This window comes from Coregonus lavaretus (genome assembly GCF_964263955.1).
Source record: "Coregonus lavaretus genome assembly, contig: HAP1_SCAFFOLD_467, whole genome shotgun sequence".
Taxonomy (NCBI): domain Eukaryota; kingdom Metazoa; phylum Chordata; class Actinopteri; order Salmoniformes; family Salmonidae; genus Coregonus; species Coregonus lavaretus.
In genome coordinates this window covers 16,025-35,865 of record NW_028166388.1, presented here as the reverse complement: position 1 = coordinate 35,865, position 19,841 = coordinate 16,025, and the positions used below count along the sequence as shown (strand labels likewise).

The following is a 19,841-nucleotide window of genomic DNA, read 5'->3' as shown; positions in this document are numbered from 1 at the left end:
TCTTATCTTTCCCTGCGGCCAATTTGAAAGAACTCCAAGGCACTTATGAGCTACAGAGGAGTCGAGACAAGCTGGATGATATGCCACTGTTGAATACAAGACTATCTGATGCCCCTCTTCAGATTGTGAACAATGTCTTGTGGGATTTGTTGACATGCTCCTCCCTACTGTGTTGTATCACTGACAGAACACTTCAGTACAAATAATATGACACCCCTCCCAGGGACAATCTCTTTTCACAGGGGCTTAAACACTCAGACTATATTTGTCTGCTTTACTGCTTTAATAACTGCATTATTAATAACTTTAACTTTAATAACAGCTTATTTTGTCTCTGGAGATCAGAGTTACATGACCCCATCTCTCAGGTGTTATGGTTCATAGTGGAGACACGATTCATAATCAAGAGTGGTGGTGAATGGCTAAACTAAGTGTGGGCCTTGGCGACGCAATTATTTTAAACATGAATTTGGTTGGAGGAATGGTAACATAAAAACGATTACTATGCCATGATTTATTCCTATAAAAATTACTCTCTCAAGCCTTATTTGAACTGCTGTCTTGAACAAATGTAAGTAATCCTTCCAGAATTAAATGAGCAATTCCAGTCAAAGATCATGTTTTTGTTGTCCACCTTCACTTCCTTGTGCTTAAACTGACCCCAACTCCCCAAACTGCCTTCCCTGGCTGTAGCCTACCTCTCAGAACAGTGTTTGAAACAGGAACAGACGTCTTGGAGGGGGTGCCACCTTCTCGCCCATAACCCATATATAGTCTTATCAACGGTAAAATGTCTTGGATCAACGAATCGGCGAGGAGAGCCATAAAAAAGACAGGACCCCCGGAAGAGAGCAGCTGGCGTCGTTTCCCCAAAAAGCATTTGGTATCCATGGGGATCCAGTAACTCCTCTGCTATAGCACATATTTGACAAGTTACAGTCGGCTCGAGCTTGCACTACAGCTTCAAGTTCAGTGTGGTTCAGACGCGCGGAGCTTCTCAGGGTTTTACTCAAAGTTTGTTTTTTGTCAGTTGGTGAGGCCAACCCAACAACACAGCAGCCATGGACGCCATCAAGAAGAAGATGCAGATGCTTAAGCTAGACAAGGAGAATGCCTTGGACAGAGCTGAGGGAGCTGAGGGAGACAAAAAGGCAGCGGAGGACAAGAGCAAACAGGTCGGCATCCATAGAGAAATCGTGTTCTGTCTTATTGCGCACGGGTGCCATTGGCACTGTGCGTCAAATGTTTGGGCACGGAGTGCTTTGGAGCGTTCTCTCTCTCTCGATATTGATTAAATTAAGTCTCAGAGGATGAAGAGTATGAGGATCAGTATTGATTGTTGTATTTAATCGTATTGGGAATATATTTGTTTTTGCGGCGTGACAATGTTTTATTCTTGGACTCCAGGAAGGTTTAGAAAACGTTTATTGTTTGGTCGATTAATATCACCGCGTTATGCGTGATATAGCCTTAGATTATATATTTTTTACCATAAAACATGAATAGCGTAGTCTATTGATTAACGTATGCCACTCTAGTGTTGTGAGTGGATTGAATAAATGAAATGTAAATACTTGTCCAAAGACTAAGACGATATCTTGAAGCATTTGTAAGTGTTTGCCTTTTTTCCATAACTCTTGGCTTTTGTTTTCTTCCCTTTTTTGTCTGTTTCTGGCTGTGCGTTCGCGCTCCTGTGTGTGCTTCTTTGCTGCTCATGGCACACCCCAATTGAACTGATGATATTCTCCACCAACTATCAGCTTGAGGATGACCTGGTAGCGCTGCAGAAGAAGCTGAAGGGAACAGAGGATGAGTTGGACAAGTACTCTGAGTCTCTTAAGGATGCCCAGGAGAAACTTGAACTCGCTGAGAAGAAAGCCACAGATGTAAGTTTGAAGAGGCGCGTTGGCATAAACCTGTCCGAAGTGTTAGTGGGCGTCAGGGGGGCCACAAACAATCTGCTAACATTGAACCTCAACATACATATACATATAAGTTAAGATTATTTTATTATTTCAGTTCGGAATAGCCTACGTAATTGTTTATGGTTAATACCTGCGTCTTCATTAAGCTAAACCATAGGCCTGCCATCCGCAATATTCCACGTGTTCATGGAAACCAAATAAGACTGAGTAGACCAACTGTAGGCCTAACAAATGTGCCTTGTGTGCCACCCTCCTCGAAGATCCAAGCAGAAGGTTAAATTTAGCTGTGTGCTTTATATGGCCAAGTTACAGCTGACAGGTTTAGGCAGTGCAACATGTGCACCCCGCAACCTGTTGGGTTAAAATGGGGGCCCGTTTAGAATTTCAGTTAAAAGTTTGGTGGAAGTTTTTGAATATTTTAAATAGCTTTAACTTAGATTTATAGGTGTCATACATTATATATTCACTCGTCAAATGAAAACGTTTACTTCTCCTTTTATTGAGAATGTTGTAGGGGACGCCAATAAATAAACATTTGTTCTTATAGGAAACATGCATCTAGATATTTTTATTGTGTCAGTTTAGAAAGAACTCCAAATGATGATGATAGTAATTATAGTAAAAAAATATTTATACAAAATTGTACAAATAAATAAATACTTTAAGTAGCCTATACTGTAGGTCTATCAATATTATGAATTGGGATAATCATGTTACTTTTGGCACCATGTATGAGATATCTTTCAAAATAAAATGAATGTCTTTAAAGACGTTTTAAATGTTTATTTTAAAACGTTTATTATGGGTTAAATTCCCCCTCAATAATAAATTAACAAGATGCGCAATCACAGCACCACTAGCATGAGCCTGTAAGGGGGGAGGGGCATTATAGGCTAATGGCCAATAAGTCATCATGACATAGTCATATTATCTCACTACGATACAATAAATAAAAACCTATTTAACAGAAGATTTCGGGATATTTTGAGACAATTTTGCGCAATGTGTGAAATGTGTTACTTCCGGTGTCATTTAGCGCAAGTCCCAGCCTCCCCAGTAGCTGTAGAAAAAAAACACAGGGACGGGAGCAGATTTTCGCATCCCGGCATCGTTGCGCGTTTCTGGCCCGAGAACCGTTAGAAAAAGGCGTAGGCAATAGAAAATAGGCAGTAAACAAGCGAAATGGCCGGGCTAACGTCGCTGGAAGCTGTAAAAAGGAAAATAAAAACACTACAAGAGCAGGCGGACGGTGCAGAAGAGTCGGCAGAGAGGCTGCAGAAGGAACTGGGTCTGGAGAGGGATGCGAGGGATTCCGTAAGCCCTAGCTAATAATTTAAGACAATTCGTCTGCAGTATACCTGACGACAGTATTAGTACACATTTGATCAACACGCTTGGTAGAACGATAGACAGAATATGGATGTTTTTACAGTGCAAAAAATATATAAGTTTTGTCTGTCATGTGATACGCGTAAAAGGATGAAGAAATGGGAAAGTGAGAAATGATTTAATGGTAAAACGTGCCAGGCAGGCTCCAAAATAAACACATTAGCCAAGGCTGCTGCAGTTTCAGCATGCTCCAGTCTAGTCGATCATACACTATCATCCTATGCCTCCTGTAGCTACATCTATTTACATAGTAGGCATCTTATTATGTTTATATTGGTCAATGCCTTTCCAAACATACCAATCAGGCCTATATAAAATGTATAGTTTATAAAATCTTGTTTATATAATGTTATATATAATGCTGAAGTTTAGGATGAAATTACAGCATGGTCTGGGCCCTTATCCCTTTCCCTCACATTTAAATCTTAGTCCCCTATAGTGTTAAGAAACCCCCCACAGAGGTGTCCAAAAGTGACCCCCAACCTCCTCCATTACACTACACATCTCTCCAGATACTGTATCTGGTGTGCATTATGTAAGAAAGTGTGACTGTTTGAGTGTGCAACAGGTTGACATTGTGGTTTCTCCATGTTGTGCTCTCTTAGGCTGAGGCTGATGTAGCTTCCCTGAACAGACGTATCCAGCTGGTTGAGGAGGAGTTGGATCGTGCTCTTTATTATTACGCTTATTACCCTGTTATAACTCCTGTTTCTCCCTCCCGTCGGTCCTCCTCTGGCATTTGTTCCTTCCCCTCTGTTCCTTCAACCATACCTAAAACACCAGCAAATGCTCTGAGCTAGAGGAAGAGTTGAAGACAGTCACAAACAACCTGAAGTCTCTTGAGGCTCAGGCAGAGAAGGTAGGTGTCTGTTTAGACAGGTGTATGTCTTCTCAGGTTGTTGCAGTCAGTGGTTATATCCCCATTGCCTGCTAGTATAGCCATAGAGATAAAGTGAGGTAACTCTATTGAGTAGGCCCAGTCATTTCTGCCTGTTATCCATTGAACCAGTTAATGTCGGTAGTGTTGTGATGATGGCTCTCTGACCTGCGCTCCACTATGTCACTACAGTACTCACAGAAGGAGGACAAGTACGAGGAGGAGATCAAGGTTCTCACAGACAAACTAAAGGAGGTGAGTTCCCTTTAGCGTAGCATATTAGCCCCTGTTTCCTATTCACTTTACCAAGTGGGACATTAGCGTTAGCATGTTAGCCACTGGATCTTCGATAAAGTAAGACCATAGAAAGGGTGGAGGACACCAGACATTGTATTATATATCTATATCTATGTTGGAACATATGTTTTGGTGTGATGAGGATGGGAGACATTCATCACATCTTGTCTGCCTCTTGTGCTACAGGCTGAGACCCGTGCTGAGTTCGCTGAGAGGTCCGTGGCCAAGCTTGAGAAGACCATTGATGATCTGGAGGGTATGGACCTTTTCTTTTATTTCATATATTGTGAAGCATTTTCTATGTGAAAATCTGAGGTGTTGTATAGTAAAACAGAACATATGTGACAGACCGGCTCGATTCGGTCTTATGTAGCAAAATTTGAAATAGTGTTTTTTACATTGGATAAATGTGGAGAATCAGGCCTCCTGAGTGGCGCAGCGGTCTAAGGCGTTGCAGTGCTTGAGGCGTCACTACAGATCCGGGTTCGATACCGGGCTGTGTCGCAGCCGGCCGCAACCGGGAGAACCCATGAGGTGACGCACAATTGGCCAAGCGTCGTCCGGGTTAGGGGAGGGTTTGGCCGGCCAGGATGTCCTTATCCCATCGCACTCTAGCGACTACTATGGCGGACCGGGCACATGCACGCTGACACGGTTGTCAGTTGTACAGTGTTTCCTCCGACACATTGGTCTAAGGCACTGCATCGCAGTGCTAGCTGTACCACTAGAGATCCTGGTTCGAATCTAGGCTCTGTCGTAGCTGGCCGTGACCGGGAGACCCATGGGGCGGCGCACAATTGGCCCAGCGTCGTCCAGGGTAGGGGAGGGAATGGCCGGCAGGGATGTAGCTCAGTTGGTAGAGCATGGCGTTTGCAATGCCAGGGTTGTGGGTTCAATTCCCACGGGGGGCCAGTATGAAAAAATAAATAATAATAATGTATGCACTCACTAATTGTAAGTCGCTCTGGATAAGAGCGTCTGCTAAATGACTAAAATATAAAAATGTAAAAATGTGCAGCTGGCTTCCGGGTTATGCGGGCACTGTTTCAGGAAGCAGTGCGGCTCGGTTGGGTTGTGTTTCGGAGGAGGCAAGACTCTCGACCTTCGCCTCTCCCGTGTCTGTACGGGAGTTGCAGCGATGGGACAAGACTGTAACTACCAATTGGATACCATGAAATTGGGGAGAAAAGGGGGGTAAAATACCCCCCCAAAAAATATTTAAAAAATAATATAAACATTGGTGCGGCTGGCTTCCGGGTTAAGCGAGCAGTGTGTCAAGAAGCAATGCGGCTTGGCAGGATTGTGTTTCGGAGGACGCATGGCTCTCGACCTTCGCCTCTCCCGAGTCTGTACGGGAGTTGCAGCGATGGGACAAGACTGTAACTACCAATTTTGGATAAAAAGAAACAGAATAGAGCTAAGCACAGGCAAAACCCTAGAGGAAAACCTGGTTCAGTCTGCTTTCCAACAGACACTGGGAGACAAATTCACCTTTCAGCAGGACAATAACCTAAAACACAAGGCCAAATATACACTGGAATTACTTACCAAGATGACATTTAATGTTCCTGAGTGGCCTAGTTACAGTTTTGACTTAAATCGGCTTGAAAATCTATGGCAAGACTGGAAAATGGCTGTCTAGCAATGATCAACAACCAAGACAAGAGCTTGAAGAATTTTTAAAAGAGTAATGTGCAAATATTGTCAAGTCTAACCTTTCATCACATCCTCTGTGTTGTCATCAGATACTGTATCTACATTCTGCACAGTCAGCTCTGTGCTGGGCAGACTAGGCCAGTGCCATGGCTGACACACAGTCAGTGTTTGTTAGGCTAGTGCAGGCCAGGGAAAGGCATTTCTCATGCTGCTGTTGGTGTGACTGTGTTACTGTAGCTGTGGAAAGACAAAGCATTCACAATGGAGCTCTATATCATTTGGGTGGAGACCATGTTGTCATTTCCTTCTGGAAAAGAAAGCAGCTACACACTATGTCACTCCGATGTAATATATGTCTTAATTAGATACAAACATGTCGACAGCAAGGTGCCTTCATCAGGGTTTCAGTTAGTAATTTCCTGCTTGGTCTAAACAATCTAACAGGGCATTAGTGGCCTGTGCACATCCTATTTTTACCCTATTATTTTTTGGTTTGATATTGTATTTTATTTCGTTCAGTTCTGTTCTCGGATAATCCTTTGTTTTTTCCTACCTTTTCACCTCCTTTCTTTGCTCTGTCTATCATGTTGCTGTCCCCACCCTTCATTATCACCCCATCGATGTGTTCTCTTCCACTCCTCTCCTCCTCCTCCACTCCACCCATAATAGATGAGTTGTATGCACAGAAACTGAAGTACAAGGCCATCAGCGAGGAACTGGACCACGCTCTCAACGACATGACCTCCATGTAATCTATCACCTGCTTGTGTCTGCTTGTGTGTTGTGCATAGGCCCCACCCACTCACCATTTTACTGCTACTCCCTCTAGTAGCATATGTTTTGTCTGTTTCATCTGTTTGGATTTTTCCGCTCACATTTTAGTTTCAGTGCCTACTAATACCAACTCACTTTACGCTTCTGCCATGCAACAGCAAATAGCTCTTGCCTTTGTAGTTTGCTAGTGCCTTTTTAGTTAGATTCTATATAGTTTTCTCAACCTAACACGCATTGTACAATTAAAGTTGTACAATCACAATCCCTTTTTGTAAGCTTTTAGAAACATCTAAATTGACCCCTCAGAATAGTGTATCTCTCAACCCTTTTTGAGTACCTGGCTCTGCTTTCTCTTCTGTATGCTGTGGTTTCCATCCTGCATGTCATATCAGTCACCTGCCTTTCTATTATTTGTCCCTCCAACACGTTATGTTTCTCCCCTCATTCTTTTCCAGTTAAATTGTTTACATCATCTCACAACCATCACAGACGCCACCCGCTGGTTGAGAGGCCTCTCTCTACTACAACTATATGGCAGTATCGCCCAACATCCTGTCCCCTATGTCTCCACGTCTCTTCTTTACCACAGCACCACCGTGCGTTGGGCCTCTGCTGCCGCTGCCGTCCTATAGACCAGCTTTTGTACAGAACCCTGACTCATTTGGCTTTCTGTAAAATAAACTTTCCATCCATCCATGTCAGCCATCCTTACCCTTCTACTCTGTAGTTCTTAATTTCATTTCCTGTCTTTAAATGTTTCTCTGTGTTTAATTTATTATTGAGCAGCTTTGAATAAAACCGAAAGCTCCTCTTCACAAACCTATGTTTTTTTTGTCTTTGATTAGACTTTGGTTGGCATTATGGTACTATGGTAGTAGTATTAGCTTAAAATGTGCTTACATTTGGACAAAAGCACATCCACAGAGCTTCTTCTTAAAAAAAAAAAAGTATCAAAATGTTTATTGACAGGGATAGACAAGAAATTAAGAGGGAGAGTGATAGATAAATATATTGTGTAGAAGTGCAGTGGGACAGGGATTTGACCCCACTCAGGCAGTGGATTGTAGAAGTCCAGAGGGCGGCGGCCATAACCTCTCGAACAACCTCAGGCATGCTTTCAACTTCTTTAACCAGTTGAGTTCAATTACATGGATTGATCTGAAACAGAAAATTGACCTGTTTCAGCATCCTCAGCATTCCCTGCTTCAAGAAAATTCAGAACGGAAAAACACAGTAGTCCCGAGGTCACACTTAGCTTAATGTTCAAAGCCAAAAAGATAATTGTGACTTGTGTAACATTGGGGATATTCTGTAAACATATAATTCAGTCATTTCACAGTCACACCATCTCCACATTGAGGTGAGGGAGCCGTTTCTTTTTTTTTTTGGGGGGGGTGGGGGGGGTAGATCAGCTTAATATTGCAGATAGATTGTAACTTCCATCAATGTAATTGTCTGCATCACTTCCAATCCCCCATGTTTTTATGTATATATATATATATATATATATATATATATATATATATATATATATATATATAGTGGGGAGAACAAGTATTTGATACACTGCCGATTTTGCAGGTTTTCCTACTTACAAAGCATGTAGAGGTCTGTAATTTTTATAATAGGTACACTTCAACTGTGTGAGACGGAATCTAAAACAAAAATCCAGAAAATCACATTGTATGATTTTTAAGTAATTAATTTGCATTTTATTGCATGACATAAGTATTTGATCACCTACCAACCAGTAAGAATTCCGGCTCTCACAGACCTGTTAGTTTTTCTTTAAGAAGCCCTCCTGTTCTCCACTCATTACCTGTATTAACTGCGCCTGTTTGAACTCGTTACCTGTATAAAAGACACCTGTCCACACACTCAATCAAACAGACTCCAACCTCTCCACAATGGCCAAGACCAGAGAGCTGTGTAAGGACATCAGGGATAAAATTGTAGACCTGCACAAGGCTGGGATGGGCTACAGGACAATAGGCAAGCAGCTTGGTGAGAAGGCAACAACTGTTGGCGCAATTATTAGAAAATGGAAGAAGTTCAAGATGACGGTCAATCACCCTCGGTCTGGGGCTCCATGCAAGATCTCACCTCGTGGGGCATCAATGATCATGAGGAAGGTGAGGGATCAGCCCAGAACTACATGGCAGGACCTGGTCAATGACCTGAAGAGAGCTGGGACCACAGTCTCAAAGAAAACCATTAGTAACACACTACGCCGTCATGGATTAAAATTCTGCAGCGCACGCAAGGTCCCCCTGCTCAAGCCAGTGCATGTCCAGGCCCGTCTGAAGTTTGCCAATGACCATCTGGATGATCCAGAGGAGGAATGGGAGAAGGTCATGTGGTCTGATGAGACAAAAATAGAGCTTTTTGGTCTAAACTCCACTCGCCGTGTTTGGAGGAAGAAGAAGGATGAGTACAACCCCAAGAACACCATCCCAACCGTGAAGCATGGAGGTGGAAACATCATTCTTTGGGGATGCTTTTCTGCAAAGGGGACAGGACGACTGCACCGTATTGAGGGGAGGATGGATGGGGCCATGTATCGCGAGATCTTGGCCAACAACCTCCTTCCCTCAGTAAGAGCATTGAAGATGGGTCGTGGCTGGGTCTTCCAGCATGATAACGACCCGAAACACACAGCCAGGGCAACTAAGGAGTGGCTCCGTAAGAAGCATCTCAAGGTCCTGGAGTGGCCTAGCCAGTCTCCAAACCTGAACCCAATAGAAAATCGCTGTACTTATTTCCCTCATTAAAATGCAAATCAATTTATAACATTTTTGACATGTGTTTTTCTGGATTTTTTTGTTGTTATTCTGTCTCTCACTGTTCAAATAAACCTACCATTAAAATTATAGACTGATCATTTCTTTGTCAGTGGGCAAACGTACAAAATCAGCAAAGGATCAAATACTTTTTTCCCTCACTGTAGAATGACACAAGTCTCTATCTTTCTGTCCTAACACACTTTCTTCTCTCTATTCTTTTCTATTTTCTCTTAACCTGCTTTCTGACTGCAAAGACCCTCTGTACCGGCAGCTTGAGAAAAACCGTCTTCTTTCCAATGAACTGAGAGTGGTGTTAAATCAGGATTAAACTATTACTGGATGTGTTGTGAATTTAGCACTGTGCTCAATAAATAAAAAAAACAAGGCGCTCTTCCTTTGTGGTGCAAAATTTAAATGCTTTTATTGTCTTGGCATGTCATTGGCCATAGACATTTGTCTGATGCTGTGATGGAAATATAGGCGAATGTGTGTCTCTGACACAAACCTAAGAGTTAGGCAAAGACCAAAATAAATAAATACTGGATAATATTTATCAGGAAGAAATAATTGGACTGTAGTTAATGCGGAGCATCAGAGAAATGAAATGCATGTTCACATAATGAAATGCATGCTCACATTGCAGGTAAAGAGGGCAGGTTTCACAGACTTACAGATGGATTTAAGAGTAGGCCTATTTTAGTTTAGTTAACCAACATCTGGAATTGTTATTTAATAAACAGCAATTCGATTTAGATAACATAAACTGGATCACTGTCTATACAGTGGGGGAAAAAATAATTTAGTCAGCCACCAATTGTGCAAGTTCTCCCACTTAAAAAGATGAGAGAGGCCTGTAATTTTCATCATAGGTACAAGTCAACTATGACAGACAAATTGAGAAAAAAAAATCCATTGTAGGATTTTTAATGAATTTATTTGCAAATTATGGTGGAAAATAAGTATTTGGTCACCTACAAACAAGCAAGATTTCTGGCTCTCACAGACCTGTAACTTCTTCTTTAAGAGGCTCCTCTGTCCTCCACTCGTTACCTGTATTAATGGCACCTGTTTGAACTTGTTATCAGTATAAAAGACACCTGTCCACAACCTCAAACAGTCACACTCCAAACTCCACTATGGCCAAGACCAAAGAGCTGTCAAAGGACACCAGAAACAAAATTGTAGACCTGCACCAGGCTGGGAAGACTGAATCTGCAATAGGTAAGCAGCTTGGTTTGAAGAAATCAACTGTGGGAGCAATTATTAGGAAATGGAAGACATACAAGACCACTGATAATCTCCCTCGATCTGGGGCTCCACGCAAGATCTCACCCCGTGGGGTCAAAATGATCACAAGAACGGTGAGCAAAAATCCCAGAACCACACGGGGGACCTAGTGAATGACCTGCAGAGAGCTGGGACCAAAGTAACAAAGCCTACCATCAGTAACACACTACGCCGCCAGGGACTCAAATCCTGCAGTGCCAGATGTGTCCCCCTGCTTAAGCCAGTACATGTCCAGGCCTGTCTGAAGTTTGCTAGAGTGCATTTGGATGATCCAGAAGAGGATTGGGAGAATGTCATATGGTCAGATGAAACCAAAATATAACTTTTTGGTAAAAACTCAACTCGTCGTGTTTGGAGGACAAAGAATGCTGAGTTACATCCAAAGGACACCATACCTACTGTGAAGCATGGGGGTGGAAACATCATGCTTTGGGGCTGTTTTTCTGCAAAGGGACCAGGACGACTGATCCGTGTAAAGGAAAGAATGAATGGGGCCATGTATCGTGAGATTTTGAGTGAAAACCTCCTTCCATCAGCAAGGGCATTGAAGATGAAACGTGGCTGGGTCTTTCAGCATGACAATGATCCCAAACACACCGCCCGGGCAACGAAGGAGTGGCTTCGTAAGTAGCATTTCAAGGTCCTGGAGTGGCCTAGCCAGTCTCCAGATCTCAACCCCATAGAAAATCTTTGGAGGGAGTTGAAAGTCCGTGTTGCCCAGCGACAGCCCCAAAACATCACTGCTCTAGAGGAGATCTGCATGGAGGAATGGGCCAAAATACCAGCAACAGTGTGTGAAAACCTTGTGAAGACTTACAGAAAACGTTTGACCTGTGTCATTGCCAACACAGGGTATATAACAAAGTATTGAGAAACTTTTGTTATTGACCAAATACTTATTTTCCACCATCATTTGCAAATAAATTCATTAAAAATCCTACAATGTGATTTTCAGGATTTTTTTTCTCGTTTTGTCTGTCATAGTTGACGTGTACCTATGATGAAAATTACAGGCCTCTCTCATCTTTTTAAGTGGGAGAACTTGCACAATTGGTGGCTGACTAAATACTTTTTTTCCCCACTGTAAGTCTATGACTGAAAGATTGTCCATTGTACAGGAGTAATTCTGGGCATAATCTGGGTCTGTGAAACTGACCCACAATGTATGATAAGGCTTGATATGAGTGTGCATTATTACAATATCTACTGATTGTGGTTGACTAAGGATATACACAGGGACCACCTTTTACCTTTTTAGCTATAACAATCTTCATTCAATATTATTGGGTCTGTGAAACTCTTGGTTAATTAAGTCATTTCATTGTGGTCAAATGTTATAAATGGTCTGCAGGCTTCCTTTTTATGTTACACACATAGTGATGAATTTAACATGTTTCATGGTACTGTATATTGACAGACAAACTCTATCAGGCTAATGATGAGAACTTTGGCATGAGTCAAATGTTGGATCAGACACTCATGGACCTCAATATAATGTAACAACATGGTCCATCATCACACAAACCTGCACTACTCACCTGCTCTGACCTGGTCCAGCATCACACCATGATCACACCAACACTTACCTGCCGTTGCCATGGAGGGCCCCTCCCTGCCCTCTCTGGGGCTTGACTGTTTTCTCAGCTCTCAGAAGGGCTGAGAAAACAAACACAATGGACTTGAACTGGATGTTAGCTAGAAAACAAAGCAGACATAATATGGCTGAGCTGTCACTTGACTCATATACCATTTATTTTTGCATGTTAAAGTGAGATTTAGTTGACAAAATGTGCACTTGATTTATTAAAGCTATAATAATGGACAGGATCACTGTTGACTAATTAAGCCATAACCGAAGCCAAGGTTTAAAACGGGTACTTTTTTATTCTGCTTTTGTAACTTGTTCTTGAGTTATTTATTGTCCATGTTTCTTTATGTACATTCTTCATATGTATGTGCTGGTGCCTCAGTGATATACAGTACTTATATTTAAAAGAAAGTAAGCATGTGCAATATGTACACTGACATAATGTTTAGCGAGGAGGAAGGTACAGTGTGTTCATTTAATCTCAAGTAGATCAACCTAGATCATTTCATGTCCAATGTCATCGCTGCGGGAATGTTTTTTTGTCAAATAGCATACATGTTTGATTTGATGGTGTCTCTTGTTCATTTTATTATGTGAATGTAATATACCATGCAAAAGTAATACATAAATAAAAACCCACAAACATGCTGACATCTGTAATCTGTGCTATTATTTTACAGTGATTACACTTGTAGATAAGGGGTACAGTCAGAATCACAGTACACTCTCCACTAAGTCAACTGTGATTTTGTTGAAATGTATGTGACTTCTAAATGCCCTTTAGAAAGATCTGGAAGCAGATGTAGAGTGTGAAGACTACACTCTAGTGTTGGTGTGATGCTGCTGCACCATGGTCATTATCTCGCTCTCTTAGGCTGCGTTTACACAGGCAACCCATTTCTGACCTTTTTCCACTAATTGGTCTTTTGGCCAATTAGATCAGCTCTTTTGCCCAAAAAATCAGAAATGGGCTGCGTGTGTAAACACAGGCTAATACTACTTTCAATGCATATAATCATTATAATCAACCAATGCAGTACCTCCTTGAATCAATTAATTTAAGAAGAAACCCCCCCCCCCCCCCGGATATTTCCAGGGCCATGCTTAGCCTACTATTTTTGTGTTATTTTGCTGTGATAAAGAAACTGCAAAAACCTTCTTTGGAGAAATAAAGTGTTGGTTATTATGAGGACAATTATTGCTCAAATGCCAATGTACTGACAATTTAAGCCATGAATATATGGCACAAAATATAGATATATACTATGTATATTCTAGGCAGATAAAGTGTACTCACCACTAGGTGGCAGTAATAGTGTATTTTCTCCCGAAAACTGCTTTCGATATTTAGCTATGCAATTTACATTAGCGAAAGGTCAAAAGACAAGTCCGTAGCTAGCTGCCAAGATCTTGAGAAGGAAATATGGATGGAAATACAGATTTTTCTGGCGTTTCAGATGAAAGCACGGCAGAATATATACTCAGTAATGTGGCAGAAGTAGTGGAGAGAATTTTGACGTTTGTACCAACCAAATCGCTGCTCCAAATTGCGTGGTAAGTGACTAGCTAGCTAGCTAACGTTAGATAGTTAGCTAGCTAGATTAGCCACGGTGTGTGCTATCTGGAATCATTGGGACGTCCATATCCCCCCTTTTAGGGTTTAGGGTAGGGACGTCCCAAGGATTCCTATTAACACTGACCGATTAGCCACAGTCAGCTAGCTAGCTAACGTTAGCCAGCACAGTGTTTTATCAACAATGCACGTTTCAAGTTCTAAACAGGACTGGAGCTGAAGATATGTAGCTAACTAGCAATCTACACTAAATGTGTATGTCAACTGTATACGCTTTGCTTGCAAAATAGGCGTGCAGCCATGTGAGACTAGCAAACGCTAGTTAGCTAACATGTAGCACAACAGTTTATGTTAGTAATAATTATTGTATTACAGATTAGTGTCTGACTGATAAATTAGCTAAATTAGCTAACCTAAGAAAGCTTGGAATCTAGCTAACGTTAGCTAGTTATCCCTAGACTGGTCGTAGGTATCATGTTCTTTAGCCAACTTCCTTGTCATGCCAGGATGAGTGAGAGCTAACGACGACTGTCTTCCTTATTGTGCAGTGTTTGCAGACTGTGGATGAACTGTGCACGGAGAGTACTGAGGGTCCAGCAGAAGTTGACGTGGGTGTCTGCCTCTGGACCGTCCAACTATGACGGCCATGCTCTCTGCCACAGCCTGGCTGAAGAAGTGGAGGTCAGTTTGACTACTGAAAATACACAAGACATTACAACAGGGTCTCTTTCAGGAGGACATTCATAAGTTATTGATAGAAGTGTCATGAATAGAACAGACATGATTGCATGCCAGAGAGTAATCTCTCGTGTACAGACTACATAAACATAAATGGTACGTAGATCTGTCATTGGAATTGTGAAAAACTGAGTTTAAATGTACTTGGCTAAGGTGTATGTAAACTTAGACTTCAACTGTAAATGGTACCGTAGATCTGTCATTATACTATGAGCACTGATTGATAACGAGCAGCAATAGTTCCGGTGCTTGGGTTTTTCCTCACTGGTTTTATATTTGGACAAATCAAGATTTCGCAGGTGTTAGCATTCTTCTAATTTTGGAAGGGGAGGGGACATTTGGCCCATATATTTGCACGTAACTTGCAAAGAGAGAGGGTGGATCTCCTCAATCCGGTTCCACTCCTCGTTCTAGCATCTCTTCTCTTAACATGTACAGACCCAGAACTTAATCGAGCATCTGACCAATTAGGCAAGACTTTAGTTCTGGGTTAACCGAGATTAGCCAGAGGCATGTTTGTTCTACATAATGCATATCTTTCTGTATGCTGTTGCTACAGTCCTACAAGTAGGCTAGTAGAACACAGTAAAGTTATAGCCTGGCACCTACAGTGTAACAGTGGAAGACAGTCTGTGTGCAGTATGTGGAGTCAGACATTATTGAACACTGTAGAAACACTTCTCTCTTAATGTTTGCAGAATGTATACCTGCTGCCCAAAACAGTCTTGGTTATGGTGGACAGCGAGACCGTCAGTGGACAAGACTCTTGTTACAAGCAGAAAAAGGGTAAGACGTTACATTTACTACTCTGTAATAAAGCACACTGTATTAATCCAGGTCCGAGAAGTAAAAAGTACAGTGGCCTCTTATCTACTAGCTAACTTCCATTTAGTTTATGTTACTAAACACTTGTAAGTTGTTAAAAGTTGTAGGCCAAGTTGTGAAACCTGCTGCTTATACTAGAGACTCGGTCAGTAACAATCTAAATGTAAGGCATGTTTTGACCTGTATCCCCTCTTGCAGCACGCAAGACCCACCACAGTCCAGACTCAGTGGAGGAACTGAACAGGCTGTTCCCCAATGGATGTGACATCATGGGCATCGCTACTCCTGGCGTCGTCTGTAAGAACCACAGTATTTTCATATTTCCCTTCCTAATCCCTAATAACCAGAACACTGTGTGGTAACTACTTCATGTATTATAATATGTTATAACACGTCATTTTCCTTCAACACTAACCTCCGATAGCTAGCCATAATTCACAGATTAATAATATCACAGATGAATGCGTCACCTGTCAACAGGGGATGGTCCACATTAATCTCCCCCTGCCTTATTAGCATAAGGTGCTCTGCTCTGCTTTGGAGCTAGGAAGGGAAGCATGGGGACTCTTATGTCGATCGATAGCCTAGTCTTCCAGGACTGACAACAGGATCTGTGCTCTGTATTCCTCTATATATTCACTAACCTAGAGAGAAGTGACACTTCATCAACCAAGTATGCAGATAGTATCTCTGCTCGTGAACTAAAAATCTAGCTTGGTAATATTGATTTGTTATTTGTTAAATGGTGTTTAGTCACATAGATTGAGTGCTCAGAGAACCAGATAGGTGGAAAGCAATGCAATATGTTAAAATGCATTAAGGTTAGCTAGCTAACTACTTTAAATGTACATCATACAAGTGATAAATTACCAATATAAGGAAATAGGACATTGGTTGACAGTATGATTTGTCCGTTTACCTTTTCCCACAGTAACCCTGAAGAAGGCATTTACCAAAACGTGTTGGTTTTAACCATAAAACATAGATATTTTTTATTCCTCCCAAGAGTTGCTGAGTGTCTTTTCATCTTCCCCCACAGTAACCCCCAGTGGCTCCCACTCGGGTCCACCGAAGGAGTTCCAAGAAGGAGAGGCTGGCTACGCTATCATGTTCCCTAGGATGGAGGGAGTGGACATCCGCCCCTTTCACTTCTGCAAGCGCACCATCTCAGAGTCACACCTGGAGGAAGCAGGTTGGTGTGACCGACTGGGAGTTGAAGTTATGATGACCAGTTCAGAAATATACCTTGCTCCGCTCTCCCACATAAGGGTACCACAGTCAACCATTAAGCTGGTCAGTACTGTCTTGTATTTTCAAGTGTCAGTGCAGGTCTTGTTCTAGCCCAATACAAACCCTGCAGTGTAAAGTTGATACTAGGATTAGTGTATGAGTGTGAGTGATAAATACCAATATTTACAGAAAAGAGATGGCAACAAACATGTCTACAGTATGCTAAACACATCCTTGGCTCTAGCCAACCGTCCACCATAATATGATTATCTCTCTGAACTCTCTTTGTTGTCATCCTGTCCCCTCAGGGCTGGTGAATAACCCTGATCTGCGTGTGGTGCTGCTGTTTGGCTATGAGGCCTACAAACCTGGAGCGGCCCGCTTCCTCAACCAGGTCCTGGAGCCTTTGGCACGCAGCAAGGCTCTCATCGCTGGGGGCCATGTGGAGAATGTCTTCTCCCCTGAAAGAGAGTGGTGAGTACCTGAGTGATCTGCAACTGTTCTTTTCAATGCTGAGAAAGGTCAGGAGTTCCCAAACAGGGGGTCATTTTATTGCGACCTCCTAGTAATCTACCCAGCGGCAAAACATATTTTTTAAGGTGGTGGGGGTCCTCAGCCGGATGCTCATCATATTCAGAGGGCCTCGACATGAAACGTTTGGGAATCCCTACTCTTACTATGCAGCTGTGACTTTGTTTTTGTCTGTCCCTCCGTCTTTCTCTGTAACTGTTGCTGGGGAACGTGTGACGGGGTAGGTCTGGCCCTGAGCGGTCCCAGGGTTAGGGTTTAGCTCAGTGTATTACTATACAGCTATGTGACTGTGGTCTGTCTTTCTCTGTAGCTGTGGCCAGGGGTCGTACGGCGTGGTGGGTCTGGCTCTGAGCGGTCCCAGGGTCCAGGGGGCCAGTGTTCTCCTGGAGCAGGACGTGAGCAGCCCCAAGGAAGCCGAGGCCACCATCCGGAGGCTGAAAGCCGCCAACCTCCCAGAGAGGAACACCCTGGGCTTCATGTTCGCCTGCGTGGGCCGCGGACACAACTATTACAACAACCAGCGTAACGTGGAGGCTGACACATTCCGCAAGGTGTTCCCCAACATCCCACTGTTTGGCTTCTTTGGTAACGGGGAGATCGGGTGTGATCGTATCGTGAAGGAGGACTATACTCTGTGTGACACGGATACGGACAGTCTGCAGCATGGATACACCACTGTTATGACCCTAGTTCACCTTGGCTGAGGAGTCGATGGTCGTATTTACATTCAAACTGCAGTTTGTTTTGTTCACTTCAGGTTCCTATTGATTAGGTACGACACAGAAGAAAACCGTATGAAGCGGAGAGGTACTATCTTAACTGGCCCAATAAGAAACACCCGTTTTACGTCACAAAATGTTTTGAAACTGTGCGCCCTAATGAATACAACCCTGGTGTCTAGGTCAGACTAGCGATCAGGATCAACAACATTCTTGTTATCTCTCAGCGATGGTGGTATGTGATGGTGTTTGAAGTGGATTACAGCATGTAGATGTCTTTCTTTCAGTTGTGTTCAACTTTTCCCAATGTAAAGTTTTAAGTTTGTCAATTTTGGGGGGGAAATGCAATGTTTTATCTGCTGCGATAGAAGCAAATACTTACTTGATCATGCATTGATCAGTTTGAAACTTGAATAGGAAATATTGCTGATATGTTAGTGAGTTTAACAAGGTGCTGATGGGAATCAGAGAAGAAAATACTGTCCATTCATCTCAGTCCTCTGTTACAAAATAATACAGTGGACTTCCCCATGTAAAACATTACTCCCCAAATGTTATGCACATATTCAAAACATATAACTGAAACTAACTAATAATCTTGACCAGATGGTTTCTTATACCTTGTGGTGAAAAGTTACCAACACTTTTGTTACCCAATTAACAAATATAATTGTTATTAATTATTATAAATAATTGTTGAGAATACCGATCAGGCACTTTTTATTTAGGAAGATAAGGAAAGGAACATGTTTTGAACCTTTGAGAAAAATTTAGTTTGTCTTGATTTCAATGTTTTCTCCTGTATGTGCTTTGACACATGCCCCTCTTTTAGTGTTAGATATGGAGAAAACCTTTTTGAAATGCAATTAAATCAAGGCCTGTTCCTACTACCTTTTAGAAGACTATTTCACACACTGGGCAATTCCATGGTAATAGAGTGATGCTGAGACTCAGATGTTTCACTTGAAAATGTATGTCAAACAAAAACCAATGATTGCAAAGTTTAACAAACCATACAACTCTATGCACAAGGATGACTTTTGACAAATTCCACAGAAAATTTTACAAAAACATATACTTGAAGAACAGTGCAGATGCAAAGTTTGGTAACAGAAAGAGGCTTTGTGCTGTTGGTGCTGTCATTCTGTTAACGTGGAATTGCCTCACTAGTTCTATTTACTCAAATGGATTCCGTGGTTTAGACAGAATCTTTCTCTCTGCTGTGTCGTTCATACTACCTTGTAAGGTCATATTTCTTGCTTCATTGGAACTGATGGTTTTAAAATTCATGTTATTATTTTACGTGTTCCACTCTCCAACAGGGTATTCCCGCTATTATATGATTTGTGTGTACAAACATAGTTTTGTAGTCGGGATTCTGTACAATATTCTGCTTCATTCATTGAATTTACGAACATATTATAATTCTGAAGACATTCCTTATGACAGTATTTGTTTTGTTTTCTGAAGGTATGAACATATGAAAAAAGATGTGGAAGTTCAAAACAGTTCTTTGGAGATGAATGTGCAATTTTACCAACCTATGTGTTTGGCTAAATGGGTTTGATTGCTTACTTCTTTTTTTTGTTTAGAATAAGCTATGGTAAGGTAGAACTTTGCAGCATAGCATACAGGCTATTCTCCTGATA

The 19,841-nt window shown here is 42.0% G+C and overlaps 2 protein-coding genes across 2 annotated transcripts; both read left to right on the top strand.

Annotated features, from left to right (window-relative positions):
• Positions 1 to 1,061: 1,061 nt before the first annotated feature.
• Positions 1,062 to 6,896, top strand: LOC311114784 (tropomyosin-like; the record flags this gene model as incomplete). The annotated part of the gene is made up of 7 exons (XM_084190021.1): positions 1,062 to 1,175; positions 1,761 to 1,886; positions 3,920 to 4,038; positions 4,098 to 4,173; positions 4,384 to 4,446; positions 4,675 to 4,744; positions 6,814 to 6,896. 7 exons carry the CDS (start codon positions 1,062 to 1,064, stop codon positions 6,894 to 6,896), a joined length of 651 nt encoding a protein of 216 aa, XP_084046147.1.
• A 7,064-nt stretch (positions 6,897 to 13,960) lies between these two features.
• Positions 13,961 to 19,628, top strand: LOC311114783 (F-box only protein 22-like). The gene is made up of 7 exons (XM_084190020.1): positions 13,961 to 14,130; positions 14,698 to 14,830; positions 15,586 to 15,673; positions 15,911 to 16,009; positions 16,752 to 16,904; positions 17,251 to 17,416; positions 17,784 to 19,628. The coding sequence occupies exons 1-7, from the start codon at positions 14,000 to 14,002 to the stop codon at positions 18,175 to 18,177; spliced, it is 1,164 nt and encodes a 387-aa protein (XP_084046146.1). The 5' UTR covers positions 13,961 to 13,999; the 3' UTR covers positions 18,178 to 19,628.
• The last annotated feature ends 213 nt before the right edge of the window (positions 19,629 to 19,841 follow it).

Coding starts and splice junctions, on each gene's coding strand:
- LOC311114783 (XM_084190020.1), top strand. CDS start 14,000: ATGGATGGAAATACAGATTTTTCTGGCGTTTCAGATGAAAGCACGGCA. Junction 14,131..14,697: donor TCGCTGCTCCAAATTGCGTG/GTAAGTGACTAG, acceptor CTTATTGTGCAG/TGTTTGCAGACTGTGGATGA. Junction 16,010..16,751: donor CGCTACTCCTGGCGTCGTCT/GTAAGAACCACA, acceptor CTTCCCCCACAG/TAACCCCCAGTGGCTCCCAC.